We start from the raw sequence: 20731 nt of genomic DNA on the forward strand, positions 1-20731 counted from the left end.
TGGTTAAAAATAAAATTTAAAATATTATATATATGTTTCGAACTTGCAACCTAATCAAGTACAACTCTTTAATAAATCATTTAATTCATTATATATATATATATAATTCAAAATTTATTTAAAACAATAATAAAAAAATCAACATTAATAATATAATAATATTTCATTTATACATATATAATAAATCTTAGTAAAAAATTAATAAATTTTAAAAATAAAATTTAATTTAAATATATTAAAATAATAAATATTTATTAAATATTTTAAACATACAAATATTATATATATATATATATAAATATTTTTTAATTGTTAGTCATATAGATTGTATATGCATACACAAAATTATATATAAATTAACAATTTTAAGTGGTTTAGTGGTTGAAGTGATACATAATGGAGAACATGGTTTAAATCCTATTAGGTACCATTTTTAAACTATTAAATAAAATTGATGGTTAATATGTGAGATAAAAAACGTTGGTTTATCAAAGTGAGAATATGATTAAATGCAAATGATATCGATTAAAATTTGCGATGAAATTAGTGGGTGGGTAAATGACATTCAAAAAATTAGAGGTCGATTGTGATGGATGGCTAAAATATGCGATGAAATTGATGGTTGGGTAAATGACATTCACGATATGGAAGGAGATGGTTTGTTGTTTGTTGATTTGACCGAAATGAAAGTGTAAGGTCACAAGATTAGAGGTTAATTGAGGTGGATAAAAATATGGAATTAAATGATTGGTTAGTCGAAGTGAGTATACCACACGATGAGAGGTCGACTTGATCAATTTAGGTGGATAAAAATATGGAATGAGATGGTTGGTTAGTCAAAGTGAGTATGTCACACGATAAGAGGTCGATTGGGAATTGGTGGGCCAAAGTGAGAGTAAAAGAGTTTGGTAATGTACCAAAGTGAAAGTTTAAGGTCACAGTATGATATTTTCGATTAGGGTGGATAAATGTGAAATCAGATGGGCTGATCAGTCGAAGTGAGGATAAATAAGTCGAGTTGTTTATTATAAAATATGTGAGGAGATTGATTGTTTAACCAAAATGAAAGTAAAGTCTTGAGATGAGAGGTCAGTTGAGATTAGTGGGATAAAAATGTGGAATGCGAATGTTTTGGTTATTCGAAGTAAGTAAGGTCACGTTATGAGATGTCAATTAGGGGATTGATGGGTCAAAGTGATGGTAAAAGAGATTGATAACGTTAGAGATGATTGATTTGAACGAAATTAAATTGTATAATGTCACACAATATAAGAGGTTGATTAGAGTGTGGATAAATGTGGAATGAAATTGTTAGTTATCTAAAGTGAGGATAAAAAAGTCAGGTTGTATATTGTAAAATATGTGAGGAGATGAGTCACGAGATAAGAGGTCAGTTGAGGATTGATGACCAAAGTGAAGAGTAAAAAAGATTGGTGATGATTTATTTGACCGAAGTGAAAGTGTAAGGTCACATATGAGATGTTGATTATTGTGTGGATAAATGTGGAATGAGATGGATGATTAGTCGAATTAAGGATAAAGAATGTCGGGTTGTATGCGAATGATATTGGTTAAAATTTGCGATGAAATTGGTGGGTGGGTAATTATGAGAGTGTTTTATTTTTATTTTTATATATTATTTTGTGATTTATTAAGAATTTTAAACATTAAAATACATATTATTATAAAAAAAAATTAATAATTTATTTTATTTATATTTTTATCCTGTAATTTATTATAAAATCTTCTTAGTTTAGTATAATGATTTTATAACTAACACTTTTAAAATGTAAATGAGTTTAAGTTATTGAATTTACAAATGCTTAATAATTTGCTGTTTTGAATTTTGACAGCGTCAGCATAGAGGGCTAATAATTAATGAAAGGCCCAATGATTATTATTTTTTTTAATCTGATGTAATCATGGGTTATTTAGAATTGAGTATAATCAATTGGATGCAGAATATATGATTGGGTTTCTATAATTATTTTGATATTCAAATTTATATATCTAATAATATTCATGTATTAAACTAATTTCAAAATAATTAATTAAACACCTAAAGCTTGAATAACTTAGGTAGAAAACTAGTATATCATTTTTTATATCAAAATTTTATACTAGGATGAATGTTGAGTGGTTTGAATGCTTACTCCTATTTTTAATTAAAATATTTATTTAACCATATATATTTATCTTGAATTGAAGTGATCATATCTTAAGATTTTATCAAAATAATATTTAAACTGTAATTTTCTCTGAATTACCATCGTGTAACAAAATCATAGATCCAGGCACATACACAGCTCTAAATACTGAAAATGTTATTTCTCAACATATATAAATCTAGAACAATCTGCGTTTATTGTGAAGAAATAGAAACTTAGACCAAAACATGGAACGTAAAACCTCGACCCATAGCTTGTAATACAACAAAACAAACAAAGTTACCGGTACTGCTGCCAAACAGGCTATAAGAATGGGCACCTCTTTCATTTTCCCATGATAGACCAAGAAGAAAGCAGCCGTGAAAGCCAACACCATGCTCCCTATTGACGCGAATAGTGTGGTCAGTCCTAGTGTTAGCTTTCCCGGTAAAGAGACCAAAAAATCCTGTTCTGCATAACGGGAAGTCAATATCGAGAGGAACATTAAGATGGATGTGGTGGAAGTTAACATGGCCACGGCATCTGATATGGCAAAAGTTGTGAACCATTTCTCTTTTAGGAAAATAGGAATTCCACTGTCGTTGTCTGTTCCACCTGGGACAGTGAATGCAGCCGCGAAAACAACTGTGGCGATTAAGGTGGCCACGAGCATGCAAGATGTTGCTGTGTCCTTCATCCATTTCTCGCCTTCTCTACGAAGATCTTGGTGCTCCTTAGTGAAGAGATCTTGTGGCGTCTGACCTCTTGAATTCTTCATCTTCGTGAAAGATGGCGGAACTATCTTCTCTACTTTCTGCATAAGTAGCATTCACCTTAAATATTGAAATAAAATGTTAAATGTCATTTGCATTTGCATTTACCTTAAACCAGAGGAGCTCTCTTTGCATTTGAAGAGCTGCACCAGATACAATAGTAAGCCGACTTGTGGGTGCCAACCTTCCAGCAAGATGAAGCATGTTGTTGTTGTCTTTATCGGTAAGGCAGACTAGGAGCTCCTTGATTGCTCCAATCTCGTAAATTAACTTCAAGATTCGCTCTTGCCGACAAAGGATAGCAGTGTGAAACAAACTGTATCGGTTTCCATTGACAGTCCACATTAAATCTGGGTAGGAGCGTATAAGCATGACTAAGAACTCTACATTCCCTTGTTCTACTGCGTCAAATAATAATCGAGAGGGAGAGCTGATCAAATCTGTAATCTCATTTTCTTGCAATTGTAGAACTCTGTTCCATATTTTATCAACCAGCTGATGAGCCAGTGTTTTCATCAGTGCTTTATTGTACAACCATTTGAAACCTATATGAAAACAAAATTTCATATCACAAACTAGAAAATTAAGTGGTAAAATGAGTTACAACAACTATAGCAACTTGTATGTTGGTTTATATGTGAGCGTTTTTTAATCCAATTTTTGAAAAGTTGAAACCATTGTGCTACAAATTAGAGAGCATATATTTGACACCATGAAGAATACCTTCATATCATATCTCATCCAGGTGTTTTCAAACGAGGCCAACGTATGCAAACGACTGTTTTACATTACAAAAATTAACTGTCAAAATTTTTCAGCCCAAAAAGATCTCTTTATATGGAAAAGTGGGCAAATGAAAATAGTAAAGGTTTTGTCTTGAAGAAATAGGAAATAGAGATTCAAATAGATGGGTAGAGTAAATAGCTTGGTGGATTAATTTACTAGGTCAAATAAGATAGATTCCACTAATTGCCCGTTTATCTAAATTTAATACGATGTTTATCATGCCTTATTCAAAACGATTTTTTTTCCCCAAAAATATTGTCTGCGTGATCTTATTTTCAGAAACTTGCAGCAAAAACAAACAAAAATCTGCGAAAGCATGTGAATAACTGAATTCTGATGTAGTAGTAGCTTACATCTTTTAAGAACTTTATCCTTGACTCCTAAGTCAATATCCCAGCTGATTTCGGATGGCTTTCGTGCTAGGACATGAAGAGCTGTCTCCTTATTTCGGTTTCGAGTTATAGCTAAAGAGGGGTCTTTCTTCAATATGCCCAATGCCAGATCTGCATGAAACAGAAAGAATAAGTAAAGAAACAACATAGCATATATAAGGAAACCTAGTGGAATTTATCATTTTCCAAAAATCTGCGATGGTTTAATTAAACAGTACCATAGATACCAGTGGAGATGGTTGCACTAAGAAGTTCCACTTGTTCTTCACGTTCGAGTAGTTCAAATACGGTAACATCATAGAGATAATATGACATGGACCGATGTCCAAGTAGAGCTGCTAGGTGAAGGGGAACCATCTTTTGGCTTCCTGGAATCATTGGTAATTTTTTATTATTTGCAATCATTATCTCAGCAATCTTTACCACTCCAGAAGCTGCAGCAAAGCAGAGGGCCGTGTTTCCATATTTGTTCTGCAAAGTTAAATCATCTTCTCCCATATGCTTCACCAGCTTCTCTACAAATCCAACATGCTTTGCTGCAGCTGCAATGTGAAGAACAGTCTCTTCGCCTGCAGTTATTCCGTACAGGAAAGCAGTTGGATGTTTATCGAAGATGGACTTGGCTAAACCCCAATCACCTTTCAAAGCAGCTTGATAGAGCGGCACACACATTTGAAGGTAGTCTGACCTGCTTCCGCCTACAATTTCATAAAGATTAGATTGAGATTGATTTTGATTTTGGTGAGTAAAGAAGAAGATATCTTACTGGCAACAAGTGGAGACCTTCTTTCGGCATTTAAACCCTCAACATGATTAGATTGTGTTTGATGTCTAATTGGATTTTCAACATCAATTTCAGTTGCTTCTTTTCGTGATACTCTGCTGTTAGTCGGATGGGTGTCAACGAAACCATGTCCACGTACAGGATTAGAAGTAGGTTTTTCGATATACCAGGATGGATCTGAAAAATGATTCCAAAGTTTCAGTCAGCAGCTATGAAGATACAAACTACTGCAGTTTAACAATCTGAATTCTACAATCAGTACAATGCCAGGTTTATCTTTCAAGATCAGGGTTTTTGCTAATCAATCCATTAAAGTTGTATCAATTAGGTTTCAAAATGAACTAAACATTAAACTGCTGAAAAAAATAGATTAGAGTTATACAAGCAGGAACTGCGCCAGAAGTTTGACCAGATAAACGTCCATGTTTTGAACTTGTCAACGGATCCCCCATCGTTTGCACCGATCGGTTGATTGTCATCGGCATAGAAGATTCTCCGGCAGCTGCAACAATTGGATATGTTGGATACACTGAAGTTCTCGATCCCCGTTGACTGCTGCTGCTCAACGGATCCTCTGTGGCGTATGGGATAGGCAGTGATTGGTGATGATAGAGTTGAGAGTGGGAGGAAACAACCGGATTGCTCTGTGATTTATGGATAGGAGGAACATGAAGAGATGGGTTATTGGGAAAGGGGAGTGACCTCGCCGTCGCCGTCGACTCCACTTGTTCGTCATCGGAGGAGATCATACAGCTGCTGTTGGCGACTGGATTTTGATCTTCGAAAGCCTTTCTTCTCTTTTCTCTTCTTATAGCCTTTTGTCTTCGTTTTGCGGTCATACTGATGATTTGCCAGTAAGTGAAGGAGTGATGCTTCTTCAGACATGCCGCCGCCGGCTGAGTAAAAGATTCTCCATTGACAGCCGTCGCCGTCGCCGACAAAGACCCTTGATGGATTGATCCTTTAATTCCGTTGAATTGGAGCCAATGCTTTAGTCATAACAAGAATCAAAAAACTAATCTTCCATTCAGTGTTTTCAGTCCAACAATTCATCATTATAGGTATTGATAACGTTAATATTATACCTAGTACCTTGTTTGGAATTAAGTTTTAAGTTTTGTTTGGTCTAAGTAATTTAATGGGTGAAAAAACAAAAGAAGAACTAGGAATGATTGAAGAATCAATCCATGCAATTTTTACTTGTTCAAATTTTAATTTTGATTATGATATTTAAAAAAACAAAAATTATAGTTATGATTGATATGATAATTTAGAAATTCTTAAAACATTTAAAAAAATTTATATTTGATATTTTCTCAAGTTTATTCATTTAATATCAACAATAAGTTAAACCAACTTTATCATTGACCTTCTTTACATAATTAAACGATCCAGAAAAATTAAAAATTTGTTAAACCGTATGCATTTAAAATAGAAAGGAATCACGTTTTAAATTTTACATAGAAAAACAGGATAGGATCCTCTATTACGGGGTGATCTATGTTCCCCTTATATTCAGGGCACAAAACAATCATTTAAAAAAATATATATACTTTTGTTTTGCCCTTTCCTTTGAGAAGAATATGTATCACCAATAATCACCCCAGTACAAGCAACCCCACTATAGAAAAACAGCATAGTTTTAAAAATCTCTATAACAAAATATATATATATATATGCGGTGGAGTTTTCTGTTCGAGCTATACCAAAATTTATTTCGACCTTTTGTCAAAAGAAAATGTTGTCTTCTGAAATATCATCAAGATACATATGTGAGTGTTGTTGTTTTATGAGAAAGTTTTCTTACTTAAATTGTTTTTGGATAATCTATCAGACAAATCTGAAGTCTTCTGGAAACCTCACTTCTCTCGGGTCTACTTGTTGTAAGTATCCGTCTGTTTTTTTCTTGACCATAAAAGAGCCTTTTTCTGGATATCGATAATTTATATCTAATGATATTGTTTTGTGTCTAATTGTCTATTCTTCTTATTAGGCAATTGTTCTGCTCATAATTTTGATATCGGGCCTTTGTTACTTGATGGGCATTGACACTTCGACTAGGTTTGAAGCGCCTCAAGAATCTTGACTTCGTTTATTCTTGGGCGAACGAAGATCCTTTTTTTTGTCATTACAAGAATGTCTGTTTCCGAGACATAAATAAACTCAAATGTGTATCATCTGTTAGTTTGAAATTACAATGTAACACTTATTTTATTGAAGTTTGTTTATTTATTTGAGAATTTCTGCTATTTTTATTACCCAGAAAGGGTAAACAAACCTTAAAGTTGGTTTGCAGTATAAATTTCTTGTGCTTGATATTTTTATACACACAATGTTCATAGAAGAGAGCAGCTTTCATATTTCATTTATACTGGATCTCGGATCATTTATAATTATGTTATTACCAGAAACATCAATGATTTTCAGATCGCCCTCGCGATAAAATCAGCCAATGAATTGCCAAGGAAGAGAGGAACTTCTTTGTTCGGAGAAGTTATAGAAAAGAGATTACGCATAAATAAAATTTTGTCGATTACTTCAATAATTTTATATTCAATATTTTTTTATGTCCAAAATTACAAGACACAGAATTTCAATTTATGTCAACATAATGAGTGATATCACCTGCATATCACAACAAAACAAAATAATTAAGAAATTATGCAGAAATAAAATATTTCAAAAATAGTATTTCTATAATTTCAAGCTAAAATTATATTTATATTTCTCAAAATCACAAGCAACAGAAAATAATTCTATTTTCCAAAACACAAGTCACGAAAATATCAATCACTATAAAAACAACATTAATAAGTGATATTATTCTCATTCTTTTTTACTTTTGTGTTTCTATTCACGCGGAGCAACAAAATATGTTAATTATATTACTTTTAAGACTAAAGCGACTAAAACAACCAAACAAAAAATATGCAGAAATAAAATATCCCCAACCGTAGTAATTTAATCATTTAATACTTAATATTTTTTAAGTCCAATCACAATTTAAATGATATTTTCTTATAATAAACAAAGAGTAAATCATTTGATATTTTATATATTTCACAAATTCAAAATCATAAAATCTCAATATTATAGAACCACTTAATTAAGTGACATTGCCTCAAAATTTTCAAAATATTCTTTGTGTCTGTAACCTTACCAGACAACAAAATAGGCTTAAAAATTAATTATGAAAAAAAGTAGATCAACTAATCTGAGAATATGTAAAGTATTCTCAAACATAGTGTTTCTTTAATTGCAAGTTTGATTATATTTCTCAAGTCACAAATCGAAAGCCACAAAAATCTCATAACTAGACAACTAACATTAGTAAATTGCCCCAATTTCTTTTGAACTTTTCTTTGTGGTATTATTCATAAGGGTCAACTAGTCTAAGAATATGCATAAATGAAATGAAGTATTCTCAAACATAGTGTTTCTTTAATTTCAAGCTTGATTATATTTCTCTAGTCACAAATCGAAAGCCACGAAAACCTCATAACTAGAGAACTAACATTAGTAAATTGCCCATAAACTAAATGAAGTATTCTCAAACATAGTGTTTCTTTAATTGCAAACTTGATTATATTTCTCAAGTCACAAATCGAAAGCACGAAAGTCTCATAAATAAAAACTAACATTAGTAAAATGCCCCAATTCCTTTAAAACTTTTCTTTGTGGTTTTATCCATAAGGGTTAACTAGTCTGGGAATATGCATAAATTAAAGAAAGTATTATCAAACATAGTGTTTCTTTAATTGCAAGCTTGATTATATTTCTCAAGTCACAAATCGAAAACCACGAAAATCTCGTAACTACACAACAAACATTAGTAAAATGCCCCAATTCTTTTTGAACTTTTTTTGTGGTTTTAATTTGAAAATAGGCATAAATGAAATAAAGTATTCTCAAACATAATGTTTCTTAAATTGCAAGTTTAATTATATTTCTCAAGTCATCGAAAGCAACGAAAATCTCATACAACTAACATTAGTAAAATGCCCCCAATTTCTTTTGAACTTTTTCTTTGTGGTTTTATCCATAGGAGTCAACTAGTCTAATAATATGCATAAATGAAATGAAGTATTCTCAAACATAATGTTTTTTAATTGCAAACTTGATTATATTTCTTAAGTCACAAATCGAAAGCCACGAAAATATCATAACTAGACAACTAACATTAGTAAAATGCTCCAATTTCTTTTGAACTTTTTCTTTGTGGTTTATCCATAAGGGTCAACTAGTATGAGAATATGCATAAATGAAATGAAGTATTCTCAAACATAGTGTTTCTTTAATTGAAAGTTTGATTATATTTCTCAATTTACAAATCGAATGCCACGAAAATCTCATAACTAGACAACTAACCTTAGTAAAATACCCCAATTTCTTTTGAACTTTTCTTTGTAGTTTTATCCATAAGGGTCAACTATTATGAGAATATGCATATATGAAATGAAGTATTCTCAAACATAATGTTTCTTTAACTACAAACTTGATTATATTTTTCAAGTCACAAATCGATAGCCACAAAAATCTCATAACTAGACAACTAACATTAGTAAAATGCCCCAATTTCTTTTGAACTTTTTTTGTGGTTTTATCTATAAGGGTCAACTATTATGAGAATATGCATATATGAAATGAAGTATTCTCAAACATATTGTTATTTTAATTAAAAACTTGATTATATTTCTCAAGTCACAAATCGAAAGCCACGAAAATCTCATAACTAGACAACTAACATTATTAAAATTCCCCAATTCCTTTTAAACATTTCTTTGTGGTTTTATCCATAAGGGTCAACTATTATGAGAATATGCATAAATGAAATGAAATATTCTCAAACATAGTGTTTCTGTAATTGCAAGCTTGATTATATTTTTAAGTCACAAATCGAAAGTCACAAAAGCCACGAAAATCTCATAACTAGACAAATAACATTAGTAATTGCCCCAATTTCTTTTGAACTTTTCTTTGTGGTTTTATCGGGTAAAAAAATAGACTTATCAAATTATTTTTTTTTTTTGGGAAAACAGCTTAGTGCTATTTCATTAAAAAAACCCAAAAGAGGGAAAAAAATACAAAAGTTTAAGATCAGATCTAGACAATTTCTAGATTTGACAATGAAACAATAATTGAATTACAGACAACAACAATAATCAATTAGCACCTACAGCGTTTTTACTTTTATTCTACTTGTGACCTTCTCAAACGAAATATCCCATATATGTCAGAGCTTTCTATTCTCTCCATTCCTTTCGATTCCTCTCCAGGATTGAATGAGTATCAAATTATTTTTAAGAACTAAAACAACTTGGTAAAATAATATACAGAAATGAAGTATTCTCAAACACAGCTAAGATAATTTGATACTTAAGCACAAAATCAAATACTATCGAGTCAACCTTTTAAGTTATATCTCCTCATGTTTTTGAAATGTTCTTTTTGTGTCTATACTCATAAAAGACGAATAAATAGATTTATAATATTACTTTTTGCAAAGATTGACCAACTAGTCAAGAAAATATGTAGAAATGAAGTATTCTTTAACATAATAAACTTCTATCATTTGAAACTTAATACTTTTTTAAAATCCAAAATCACAAGGCATGAAAATACCAATCACTATAAACCAACATTAGTAAATTATATTGTTTTCATTCTTTTTGAAATTTATTACACAATATGTTTATCAAATTATTTTAAAGACTAAAACAACTAAGAACAAGAATATGCAGAAATGAAGTATTCTCAACCGTAGTGTTATAATACTTTAACACAAAATTAAATACTATATAGACAACTTTAATTAAGTGATATCACCTTATATTTTTCAAAATATTCTTCGTGTTTGTAATTGAAGCAAAAAATAACAAATTAAGTTTATAATACTAATTTTGAAAATAATAGATCAACTAGGCAAGATTATAGGTAGAAATTAAATATTCTCTAACATAATACTTCTATAATTTGAAACCTAATACCTCTAAGTTTCAAAATTACAAGCCATGCAAATACCAATCACTATATAACCAACATTAGTAAGTGCGGTTTCATTCCTTTTGAAATTTTGTGTTTCTATCCATGTGGGGGCAACAAAATAGGTTTATCAAATTATTTTTAAAATTAAACTAAGAGAATATGAAGTATTTTCAATTGCAGTATTTTAGTAATTTGATACTTAATAATTATTATTTTATCATTATATACTAATACTTTATTAAGTCATTTTATAAAATAAAAAAATTATACCTCCTCAAAATCAACACCGATCATATTTTTAAATAACATTAATCCAACAAGGCCTAACAATTAATAAATTAAATATTTTTTAGAATCACTAAGGAATGATTTTATTAGTATTTTTTTAAGATATTCTTATCTACGGTTCTAATATGGAACTAAAACTAAGGCATATTGAGGATGTTTTGAACATTCTAAAAAACAGTGTGGTAAAGCGGTAAAGTGGTAAAGTGATCAAAATTCTTATTAGGATTAAAGAAGCAGGAATATATTGGTCAATTCTTTGACATCAAAGCATTAAGAGGTTTCATAGGCAGGGTATTATCAAAGATTCGTATGCAACTCAAGAAGGTATGTCGTAATGGACTGAAAATGCAGAAAAGGCGTTTAAAACATTGAAAGAAGCTCGAACCACCAATCCAATTTTATTATTACCTGATTTTTCAGGTTGATCTCAAAATAGAAAAAGATGCCAACATTCAGTCATCCTACTTAATTCAAAAAATTCAAGATACAATAGTTGCAAATAAATTTGACATGTTACATAAAAGATTCAAAATATCAACATCTAACCGAATTCAAAATTGTGTCACAAGATTGTAACACTGCAACAAGATATTGTGAAACAGTTCAATTTCATACAATAAGATACAACGAGAGAACAACAACACTCAACTTGAAGACTAGAATCAATGCAGTCACAATTTTTGGCAAATATAGCAATAAAATTGAATCAAGAAACATACATGTCATTAAAATCAAGAAAGAACTAAAATGAGCGTCATCATCGACTTCAGCCCGAAAAGAGAACGTAGATGGAGATGAAACATTTTGCCGACCAGATGTAAATCTAACAAACAACAACCAACAATAACACAATAACAAAGACATAATTTAAATTAGTAGGCACACAAACAACAATAAGCTTATTTTAAAGAATCCTAGAATTGATCAAGACAGGTTTGATGGAACTAATTCGACAGGAGTTAGGAGGGCGTACCAGTTTTTTGGAAATTTCACAATCGAAAATAGTGATAAGTTGAATTATGCTATATATTTTTTAGCCGAGTTAGAATATGGGTGACTAATTGTTTGATGGACCACACAATTTCGACATGGAGGGATGTATTCACAATGAAGTTCTATTAGAGTTCCAACCAATAACTCTATACAACAAATTTTGGGGCAACTCAAAAAAAGAAAAGTTCTTATTTTGATTGATAGCGTTTATAGACGAAGGAAACACACCAATTGGGTTGGGTTTTGACCTACGAGAAAATAACCCGTTAGTAGTTATCATTGCAAATGAAGGTACTTTATATTGGATCGTGCAGATAAAAAATTAATTACACTCAAGATATGGACATTCAAATTAGGAGACTGCAACATAGTTTAGGGGTTGATTGAATGACAAAGTTTAAACAAGTAAGCTAGAATTATCCAAAGCAATGAATGAAGACAAAGATCAATGGTTTAAAAATACGTTTGTACGGAATTAAGGATAAGATAACTTTCAATTTGATGTGTGTCGAGTCAGTGAGCAAAAAACCAATAAAAAGGATTGGGTTGTTTCGTGGGACAAATATACCACATAAAAATTAAGAAATCGTCTTCAAACAGAACAAACTGATCATAGAAGGACAATTAGACTTGTCCATTCAAAAGGTAATTGAAAAGTACCTCAATGTTTTCAAAGAACCAAGCCAACTGCCTGCCTCCAATTCTAAAAACTGGTCATTCTATTAATCTCAAACGATTCCACCAAATTTGAGACTATACCTTTATCCCTTTATTTGTTTATCCTGTTATCTTAGTTAAGAAAAATGATGGAATATTGATGTTTTGTGTAGACTACATGCAACTAAATGAAATCACAATCAAGGATAAGTACCATATACATGTAGTGGACGTGTTACTGTATCAGCTTTATGAAGCAACATTTTTCATCAACCTCGACTTATGTGTGAATTATCATCAAATAAGGGTCAGAGAAGAGGACATTCACAACACTGTTTTCAGAACTCATTCTAGATTATATGAATTCCATTATCAAATTTACCTGCAACATTCTAAGTATTAATAATTGAAATATTTTCGAGAATGGCTAAGAAAATATTTTATTAGTATTTTTTTTATGATATTATTTTATACAGTTCTATTATGGAATTACATCTAAGGTATTTTGATGAAGTTATGAAAATTCTAAAAAAAATAGTCTATTGGTAAAATGATCAAAATGCTTATTTGGATTAATGAAGCAGGAATATCTAGGTTATTTCTTGGGCAGGTCATTATCGAAGATTCTTATATAACTTTGGAACTATTAACAAACCATTACATGGATTTACACAAGAATTATATGTTTAAATGGACTGAAGACGCAGAGAAGATATTTAAAACTTTGAAAGAGGCTTTAACTACCACTCCGATATTAGTATTACTTGATTTTTCGGTTGATCTCAAAATAGAAATAGAAACAGATGCCTGCATTGACACGGTATTGATGTAGAAAGAAATACCCATCACATATCTGAGAAAATCACTATCTAAGAGACATTTATGTTTTTATACATATGAGAATAAACTGTTGGCAGTATCTAAGTGAAGATATTACCTTTATGTTAAGCATTTTCATTATCAGGATAAAATGTTCTGATGAAAAAAAATATTACTACCGTCCTTCAACAAACATGGTTATCAAAGTTATTGGAATTTAATTATATCATAATGTACAATAAGGGAAAGACAAATGTTGGTGACCTAGGAAGGTACATAAATTTAGCAATGCATAAACACGAGAGATTCAGCCTCATAAGAGATTATAAAAGTTGTTAGTACTGTAAAAGATTATAGAAGTAGTACTAGTTAAAGTTGTTAGCAGTTGATAGATAGTTAGATAATCAACAGTTTATATATGAGTAATATAAATAGATAGACAAATATAATGAAATAATTTATGTTTTCTTTTTTTGAAAAATGACTTATTGTCATTTACTAAAACCCCAAAGAGATACAAGAGTTCAATCCAGACAAGACAACCCTTGCCCTAATAAAGAAGCTTTTATTAGTAATTTTTATGATATTCTTATATACAGTTCTAATATGAAACTACATAACAAGGTATATTGAGGATGTTTTGAACATTCTATAAAATAGTCAATTGGAAAAGCGATTAAAATGCTTATTTGAATTAAAGAAGCAGGAATATCTAGGTCATTTTTTGGGCATCAAAGCATTAAGAGGCTTTCTTGGGCAGGCTATTATCGAAGATTCGTATGCAACTTTGGAACTCTTAACAAACCATTACATAAATTTACTCAAAAATGGTATGTTTAAATGAACTGAAGACGCAGAGAAGACATTTAAACTTTAAAAGAGGCTCAAATTACCACTCCGATATTAGTATTACCTGATTTTCGATTGATCTCAAAATAGAAACAAATGTCAGCATTAGCACGGTATTGATGTAGAAAGGAATACCCATAACATATCTGAGCAGCTCACTAACTAAGAGACATTTATGTTTTTCTATATATGAGAAAAATAAAAAGTTCCGATGAAGAAAAATATCACAACAAATATGGTTATCAAAGTTAGGGATTCAATTATACCATAATGTACAATAGGGGAAAGACAAATTTTGTGACCCGGGAAGGTACATGAAGTCAACAATGCATATACACGAAAGATCCAGCCTCATAGAAGATTATAAAAGTTGTTAGTAGTGTAAAAGATTATAGAAGTAGTTACTAATTATTTATGAGTGTCCACACATGAATAGTATAAATAGGTAAGGCAAATATGATGTAATAATTTCTGAATTTTTGTTTGTTTTGGGAAATGACTTACTGTCATTTAATAAAACCCAAAAAGGAAAAGAGATACAAGGGTTCAATCAAGACAAGGCATCTTTTGCCTTGAGATAAAAGAGTCATCAACAAAACAAAACAAAGATATATCCAAATGACAACAAAAACAATAACAAACCGTAATAATTTTTTATTTCTTCCTAATGGAATGGGGCTCAGCACCTCCGTTCTTCTGCTCCCCATTTCTGATTCATTCTGTACCGTCTCTATTCCTTATCTTCTATTATAATTCTCTCTCCTTGCATGTCAATGGAGTTTGTTTACATTTAACATTTTTTAGAACGAAGAGTCAAGCAGAACAAGTCGATACACATGATAGACTGGTTCTAATAGTAGTGTCATCCAAACATCTTCCAGCTATAAGTAGAAATCTTAGACTAGCCATTATTATTTCATAATTGTCTTGAAGATTCTCATTGTTCAAGTTCTGTTCTGGTTGCTTTCGTTAGCGTGGTACCTAAACCATTACAGACGATCTGACTAGCACTTTCTTTAACATTCACACTTGCATTTAGATAATTGCTACCCCCAATGGGACAAACTCCAACAGCTATATTGAAGATATAATTTGTATGACAACAATAACAACATTATTTTGTACAATCGTATCTATTTTAATATTTAGATAAAAGTTCTTCCACACTAGTTTTTGTCTTATCTACCTTAATGCCATAGATTCTCATTACCATAAGTATAGTCTATACCAAGATTATTGCTGCATAGAAATCATACCTTGATTGACATCATTTATCCTGGATCTCGGATCCTTTATAATTCTGTTATTACGAGAAATATTAATGATTTTCAGATCGCCCTCGCGACAAAATCGGCCCCTAGAATCTTCTAGGGAAGAGAGAAACTTCATTGTCAGGAGCCGTTATTGAAAAGAGATTACGCATATATAAAATTTTGTCGAACATTTTTTTCAATAATTTTATATTCAACATTTTTCTATGTCCAAAATTTCAATTTATAAAGGCAACATAATGAGTGAAACCGTCTCATTTGTTTTTTTCACCGCAATGACAACAAAATAAGCTATATATGATTTTCTTATAAAATAGTAGACCAAATAATTAAGAGAATATGCAGAAAAATGAAATATTTCTATAATTTCAAACTAAAACTATATTTCTATTTCTCAAATTTCAAGCAACCCAAAAATATTTCTAATTCCCAAACCAATACAATTCACGAAATATAAATCACTATAAAACCAACATTAATAAATGATATTATTCTCATTATTTTTGTACTTTTGTGTTTCTATCCACGCCGGACAACAAAATATATTAATTATATTATTTTTATGACAAAAGAAACTAAACAAGAGAATATGCATAAATAAAGTATTCTCAACCTTAATAAATTAATCATTTAATACTTAATATTTTTTAAGTCCAAAATCACAATTTAAGTGATATTGCCTTGTAATAAACAAAGATAATAAGTATAAATGAATTATTCTGAAATACAGTGAGTTAAATCATTTGATATTTAATATATTTCACAAATTTAAAATCTCAATATTATAGAACCACTTAATTAAGTGATGTTGTCTCATAATTTTCAAAATATTTTTTTGTGTCTAATATCGGACAGCAAAATAGGCTTAACAAATTAATTATGAAAAAAGTAGATAAATTATTTTGAGAATATGAATAAATGAAATGAAGTATTCTCAAACATAATGTTTCTTAAATTGCAAGTTTAATTATATTTCTCAAGTCATCGAAAGCAATGAAAATCTCATACAACTAACATTAGTAAAATGCCCCAATTCCTTTTGAACTTTTCTTTGTGCTTTTATCCATAAGGGTCAACTAGTCTGAGAATATGCATAAATGAAATGAAGTATTCTCAAACATAATTTTATTTAATTGAAAACTTGATTATATTTCTCAATTAAAAAATCGAAAGCCACGAAAATCTCATAACTAGACAATTAACATTAGTAAAATGCCCCAATTCCTTTTCAACTTTTCTTTGTGGTTTTATCTATAAGGGTCAACTAGTTTGAGAATATGCATAAATGAAATGAAGTATTCTCAAACATAGTTTTTCTTAAATTGCAAGTTTAATTATATTTCTCGAGTCATAAATAGAAAGCCACGAAAAACTCATAACTAGACAATTAACATTAGCCCCATTTCTTTTGAACTTTTTCTTTGTGGTTTTATCTATAAGGGTCAACTAGTCTGAGAATATGCATAAATGAAATGAAGTTTCTCAAACATAGTATTTCTTTAATTGCAAATTTGATTATATTTCTCAAGTCACCAATCGAAAGCCACAAAATCTCATAACTAGACAATTAACATTAGTAAAATGTCCCAATTTCTTTTGAACTTTTTTTTTGTGGTTTTATCCATAAGGGTCAACTATTATGAGAATATGCATAAATGAAATGAAGTATTCTCAAACATGATGTTTTTTAATTACAAAATTGATTATATTTCTCAAACCACAAGTAAAAAGTCACGAAAATATCATAACTAAACAACTTACATTAGTAAAATGCTCCAATTCCTTTTGAACTTTTCTTTGTAGTTTTGTCCATAAAGGTCAACAAAATAGACTTGTCAAATTATTTTTAAAAGACTTAAACAACTAGGTAAAAGAATATAAAGAAATGAAGTATTCTCAAACACAATTTTCAATCATTTGATACTTCATCACAAAATTAAATACTATCGAGTCAACTTTTAAAGTTATATCGCCCCATGTTTTTTGAAATGATGTTTTTGTGTCTGTACTCGCAAAGGACAACAAAATATATTTATAAAATTAATTTTCAAAAAGATAGACCAACCAGTCAAGAAAATAGGTAGAAATGAAGTATTCTCTAACATAATACACTTCTATCATTTGAAACCGAATACTTCTCTAAAGTTCAAAATCACAAGGCATGAAAATACCAATCACTATAAACCAACATTAGTAAGTTATATTGTTTCCATTCTTTTTAAAGTTTTTTTTTATTCTATGAGGACAACAAAATATTTTTAACAAATTATTTTAAGGATTAAAACAACTAAGAACGAGAATATACAGAAATGATGTATTCTCAACCATAGTGTTATAATTCTATAAAACAAAATCAAAATACTATAGAGCTAACCTTAATTAAGTGATATCACTCCATTCCCCATATTATTCGAAATATTATTTGTGTTTGTAATTGCAACAAAAAACAACCAATTAAGTATATAATATTACTTTTGAAAAGAATAGATAACTATTCAAGAGAATATGCAGAAATTAAGTATTCTCTAACATAATACTTCTGTAATTTGAAACCCAATACCTCTAATTCCAAAATTTCAAGCCATACAAATATCAATCACTATAAAACCAACATTTATAAGTGCGGTTTCATTCTATTTGAGATTTTGTGTTTCTATACATACGGGGTAACAAAATAGGTTTATCAAATTATTTTTAAGACTAAACAACTAAGAGAATAGACAGAAATAAAGTATTCTCAATAGCAGTGTTTTAATAATTTGATACCAAATAATTATTATTTTATCATTATATACTAATACTTTATTAAGTCATTTACCAAAAAAAATCTATACCTTCTCAAAATCACCATCAATCATATTTGTTAAATAACCTGAATCCAAACAAGGCCTAAGCAATTAATAAATTAAATATTTTCTAAAATGGCTAAGAAATGATTTTATTAGTATTTTTTAAGATATTCTTATACATAGTTCTAATATGGAAGAACAACCAAGGCATATTGAGGATGTTTTAAACATTCTAAAAAACAGTCTATTGGTAAGCGATCAAATACTTATTAGGATTAAAGAAATAGGAATATATAGGTCATTTCTTAGGCATCAAAGTTTTCATGGGCAGGATATTATCAAGGATTCGTATGCAACTCAAGTAGAGTATATCTAAATGGACTGAAAATGCAGAGAAGGCATTTAAAACTTTGAAAGAGGCTCTAACCACCACTCCAATTTTATTATTACCTGATTTTTCAGGTTGATCTCAAAATAAAAACAAATGTCAACATTTAGTCAATCTGCATCAAGAAACAACAGTTGAAAATCAAATTGACATGTTACATAAAAATTCAAGAACATCAACATCTAACGGAATCCAAAATTTTGTCACAAGACCGTAGCACTACAACAAGATAATGTGAAATTCAACTTGAAGACATCAATATAGTCACCATTTTTGACAAATCTAACAGAAAAATTGAATCAAGAAACATACATGTCAACAAAATCAAGGAAGAACTCAAAGGAGCGTCATCATCGACTTCAGTACGAAAAGAGAACGTCGATGGAGATGAAATATTTTGCCGATCAGATGTAAATATAACAAACAAACAACTATAAGAAAAGATAGAAGTTTAAATTAGTAGGACTACAAACAACATTAGCTTATTTTAAAGAATCCTATAATTGATCAAGACAAATTTGATAGAACTAATTCGATAGGGTTAGGAGGGCGAACCATTTTTTCGAAAATTTCACAATCGAAGATAGTGACAAGGTGAATATGCTATATATTTTTTACGGGCCGAGCTGGAACATGGGTTACTAATTATTTGATGGACCACATGGTTTCGACGTGGAGGGATGTATTCACGAATGATGTTCTATTAGCGTTTCAACCAATAACTCTATACTAAAAATTTTAGGGCAACTCAAAAAAAGGAAAGATCTTATTTTGATTGATAGCGGGAGTACTCATTCGTTTATAGACGAAGGAAATGCACGCCAATTGGGTTGGGTTTTAACCTACGAGAAAATAATCCGTTAGTATTTACCATTGCAGATGAAGGTTCTTTATATAGGATCGTGCAAAGGAAAATTAATTTACAATCGAGGTATGGACACTCAAATTGCTGCAACATAGTTTAGGGTTGATTGGATGAGAAAGATTAAACAAGTAAGCTGGAAGTATCCAAAGCAATGAATGAAGACAAGGATCAATGATTTTAAAATATGTTTGTACGGGATTAAGGATAAGAGAACTTTCAATTTGATGAGTGTGAGTCAGTGAGCTAAAAACTATTAAGAAAGGATTGGGTTGTTTCGTAGGACAATTATACCACATAGAAATTAAGAAATCTTCATAAAATAGAACAAACCGATCATAAAAGGATAACCAGACTTGTTCATTCAAAAGTTAATTGAAAAGTACCTCACTGTTTTCATAGAACCAAACCAGCTGCCTGTCTGTCTCCAATTCAAAAAACTTTTCAATTCAAAAAACTGATCATTCTAATAATCTCAAACGATTCTACCAAATCTGAGACTATACCTGAGTTTATAAGAAACAACACAAGTTTATTTGTTTATTCGATTATCCTTGTCAATTATATAAGGATGGAACATGGATATTTTGTGTAGAGTACATACAACAAAATGAAATCACAATCAAGGATAAGTACCTTATATATGTAGTGGACGAGTTACTGGATGAGCTCTATGAAGCAACGATTTTCATCAACCTCGACATATGTGCGAATTATCATCAAATAAGGGTTAGAGAAGAGGACATCCACAAGATTATTTTTAGAACTCATTCTAGACTGTATGAATTCAAGAGTAATGACATTCGGATTATCAAATTCAACTGCAACATTCTAAGTATTAATAATTGAAATATTTTCGAGTATGGCCAAGGAAAGGTATTATTAGTATTTTTTTTATGATATTCTTATATACAGTTCTAATATGGAACTACATCTAAGGTATTTTGA

At 30.2% G+C, this 20731-nt stretch overlaps 1 protein-coding gene across 1 annotated transcript; it reads right to left on the reverse strand.

Moving 5' to 3' along the window:
* Positions 1-2238: 2238 nt before the first annotated feature.
* Positions 2239-5914, reverse strand: LOC124920633 (ankyrin repeat-containing protein NPR4-like). The gene is made up of 6 exons (XM_047461162.1): positions 5265-5914; positions 4865-5059; positions 4317-4796; positions 4060-4209; positions 3029-3465; positions 2239-2961 (listed from the first exon to the last, which is right to left on the reverse strand). The coding sequence occupies exons 1-6, from the start codon at positions 5719-5721 to the stop codon at positions 2347-2349; spliced, it is 2334 nt and encodes a 777-aa protein (XP_047317118.1). The 5' UTR covers positions 5722-5914; the 3' UTR covers positions 2239-2346.
* Between the last annotated feature and the right edge of the window lie 14817 nt (positions 5915-20731).

This window comes from Impatiens glandulifera, chromosome 1, assembly GCF_907164915.1.
Source record: "Impatiens glandulifera chromosome 1, dImpGla2.1, whole genome shotgun sequence".
Lineage (NCBI taxonomy): Eukaryota > Viridiplantae > Streptophyta > Magnoliopsida > Ericales > Balsaminaceae > Impatiens > Impatiens glandulifera.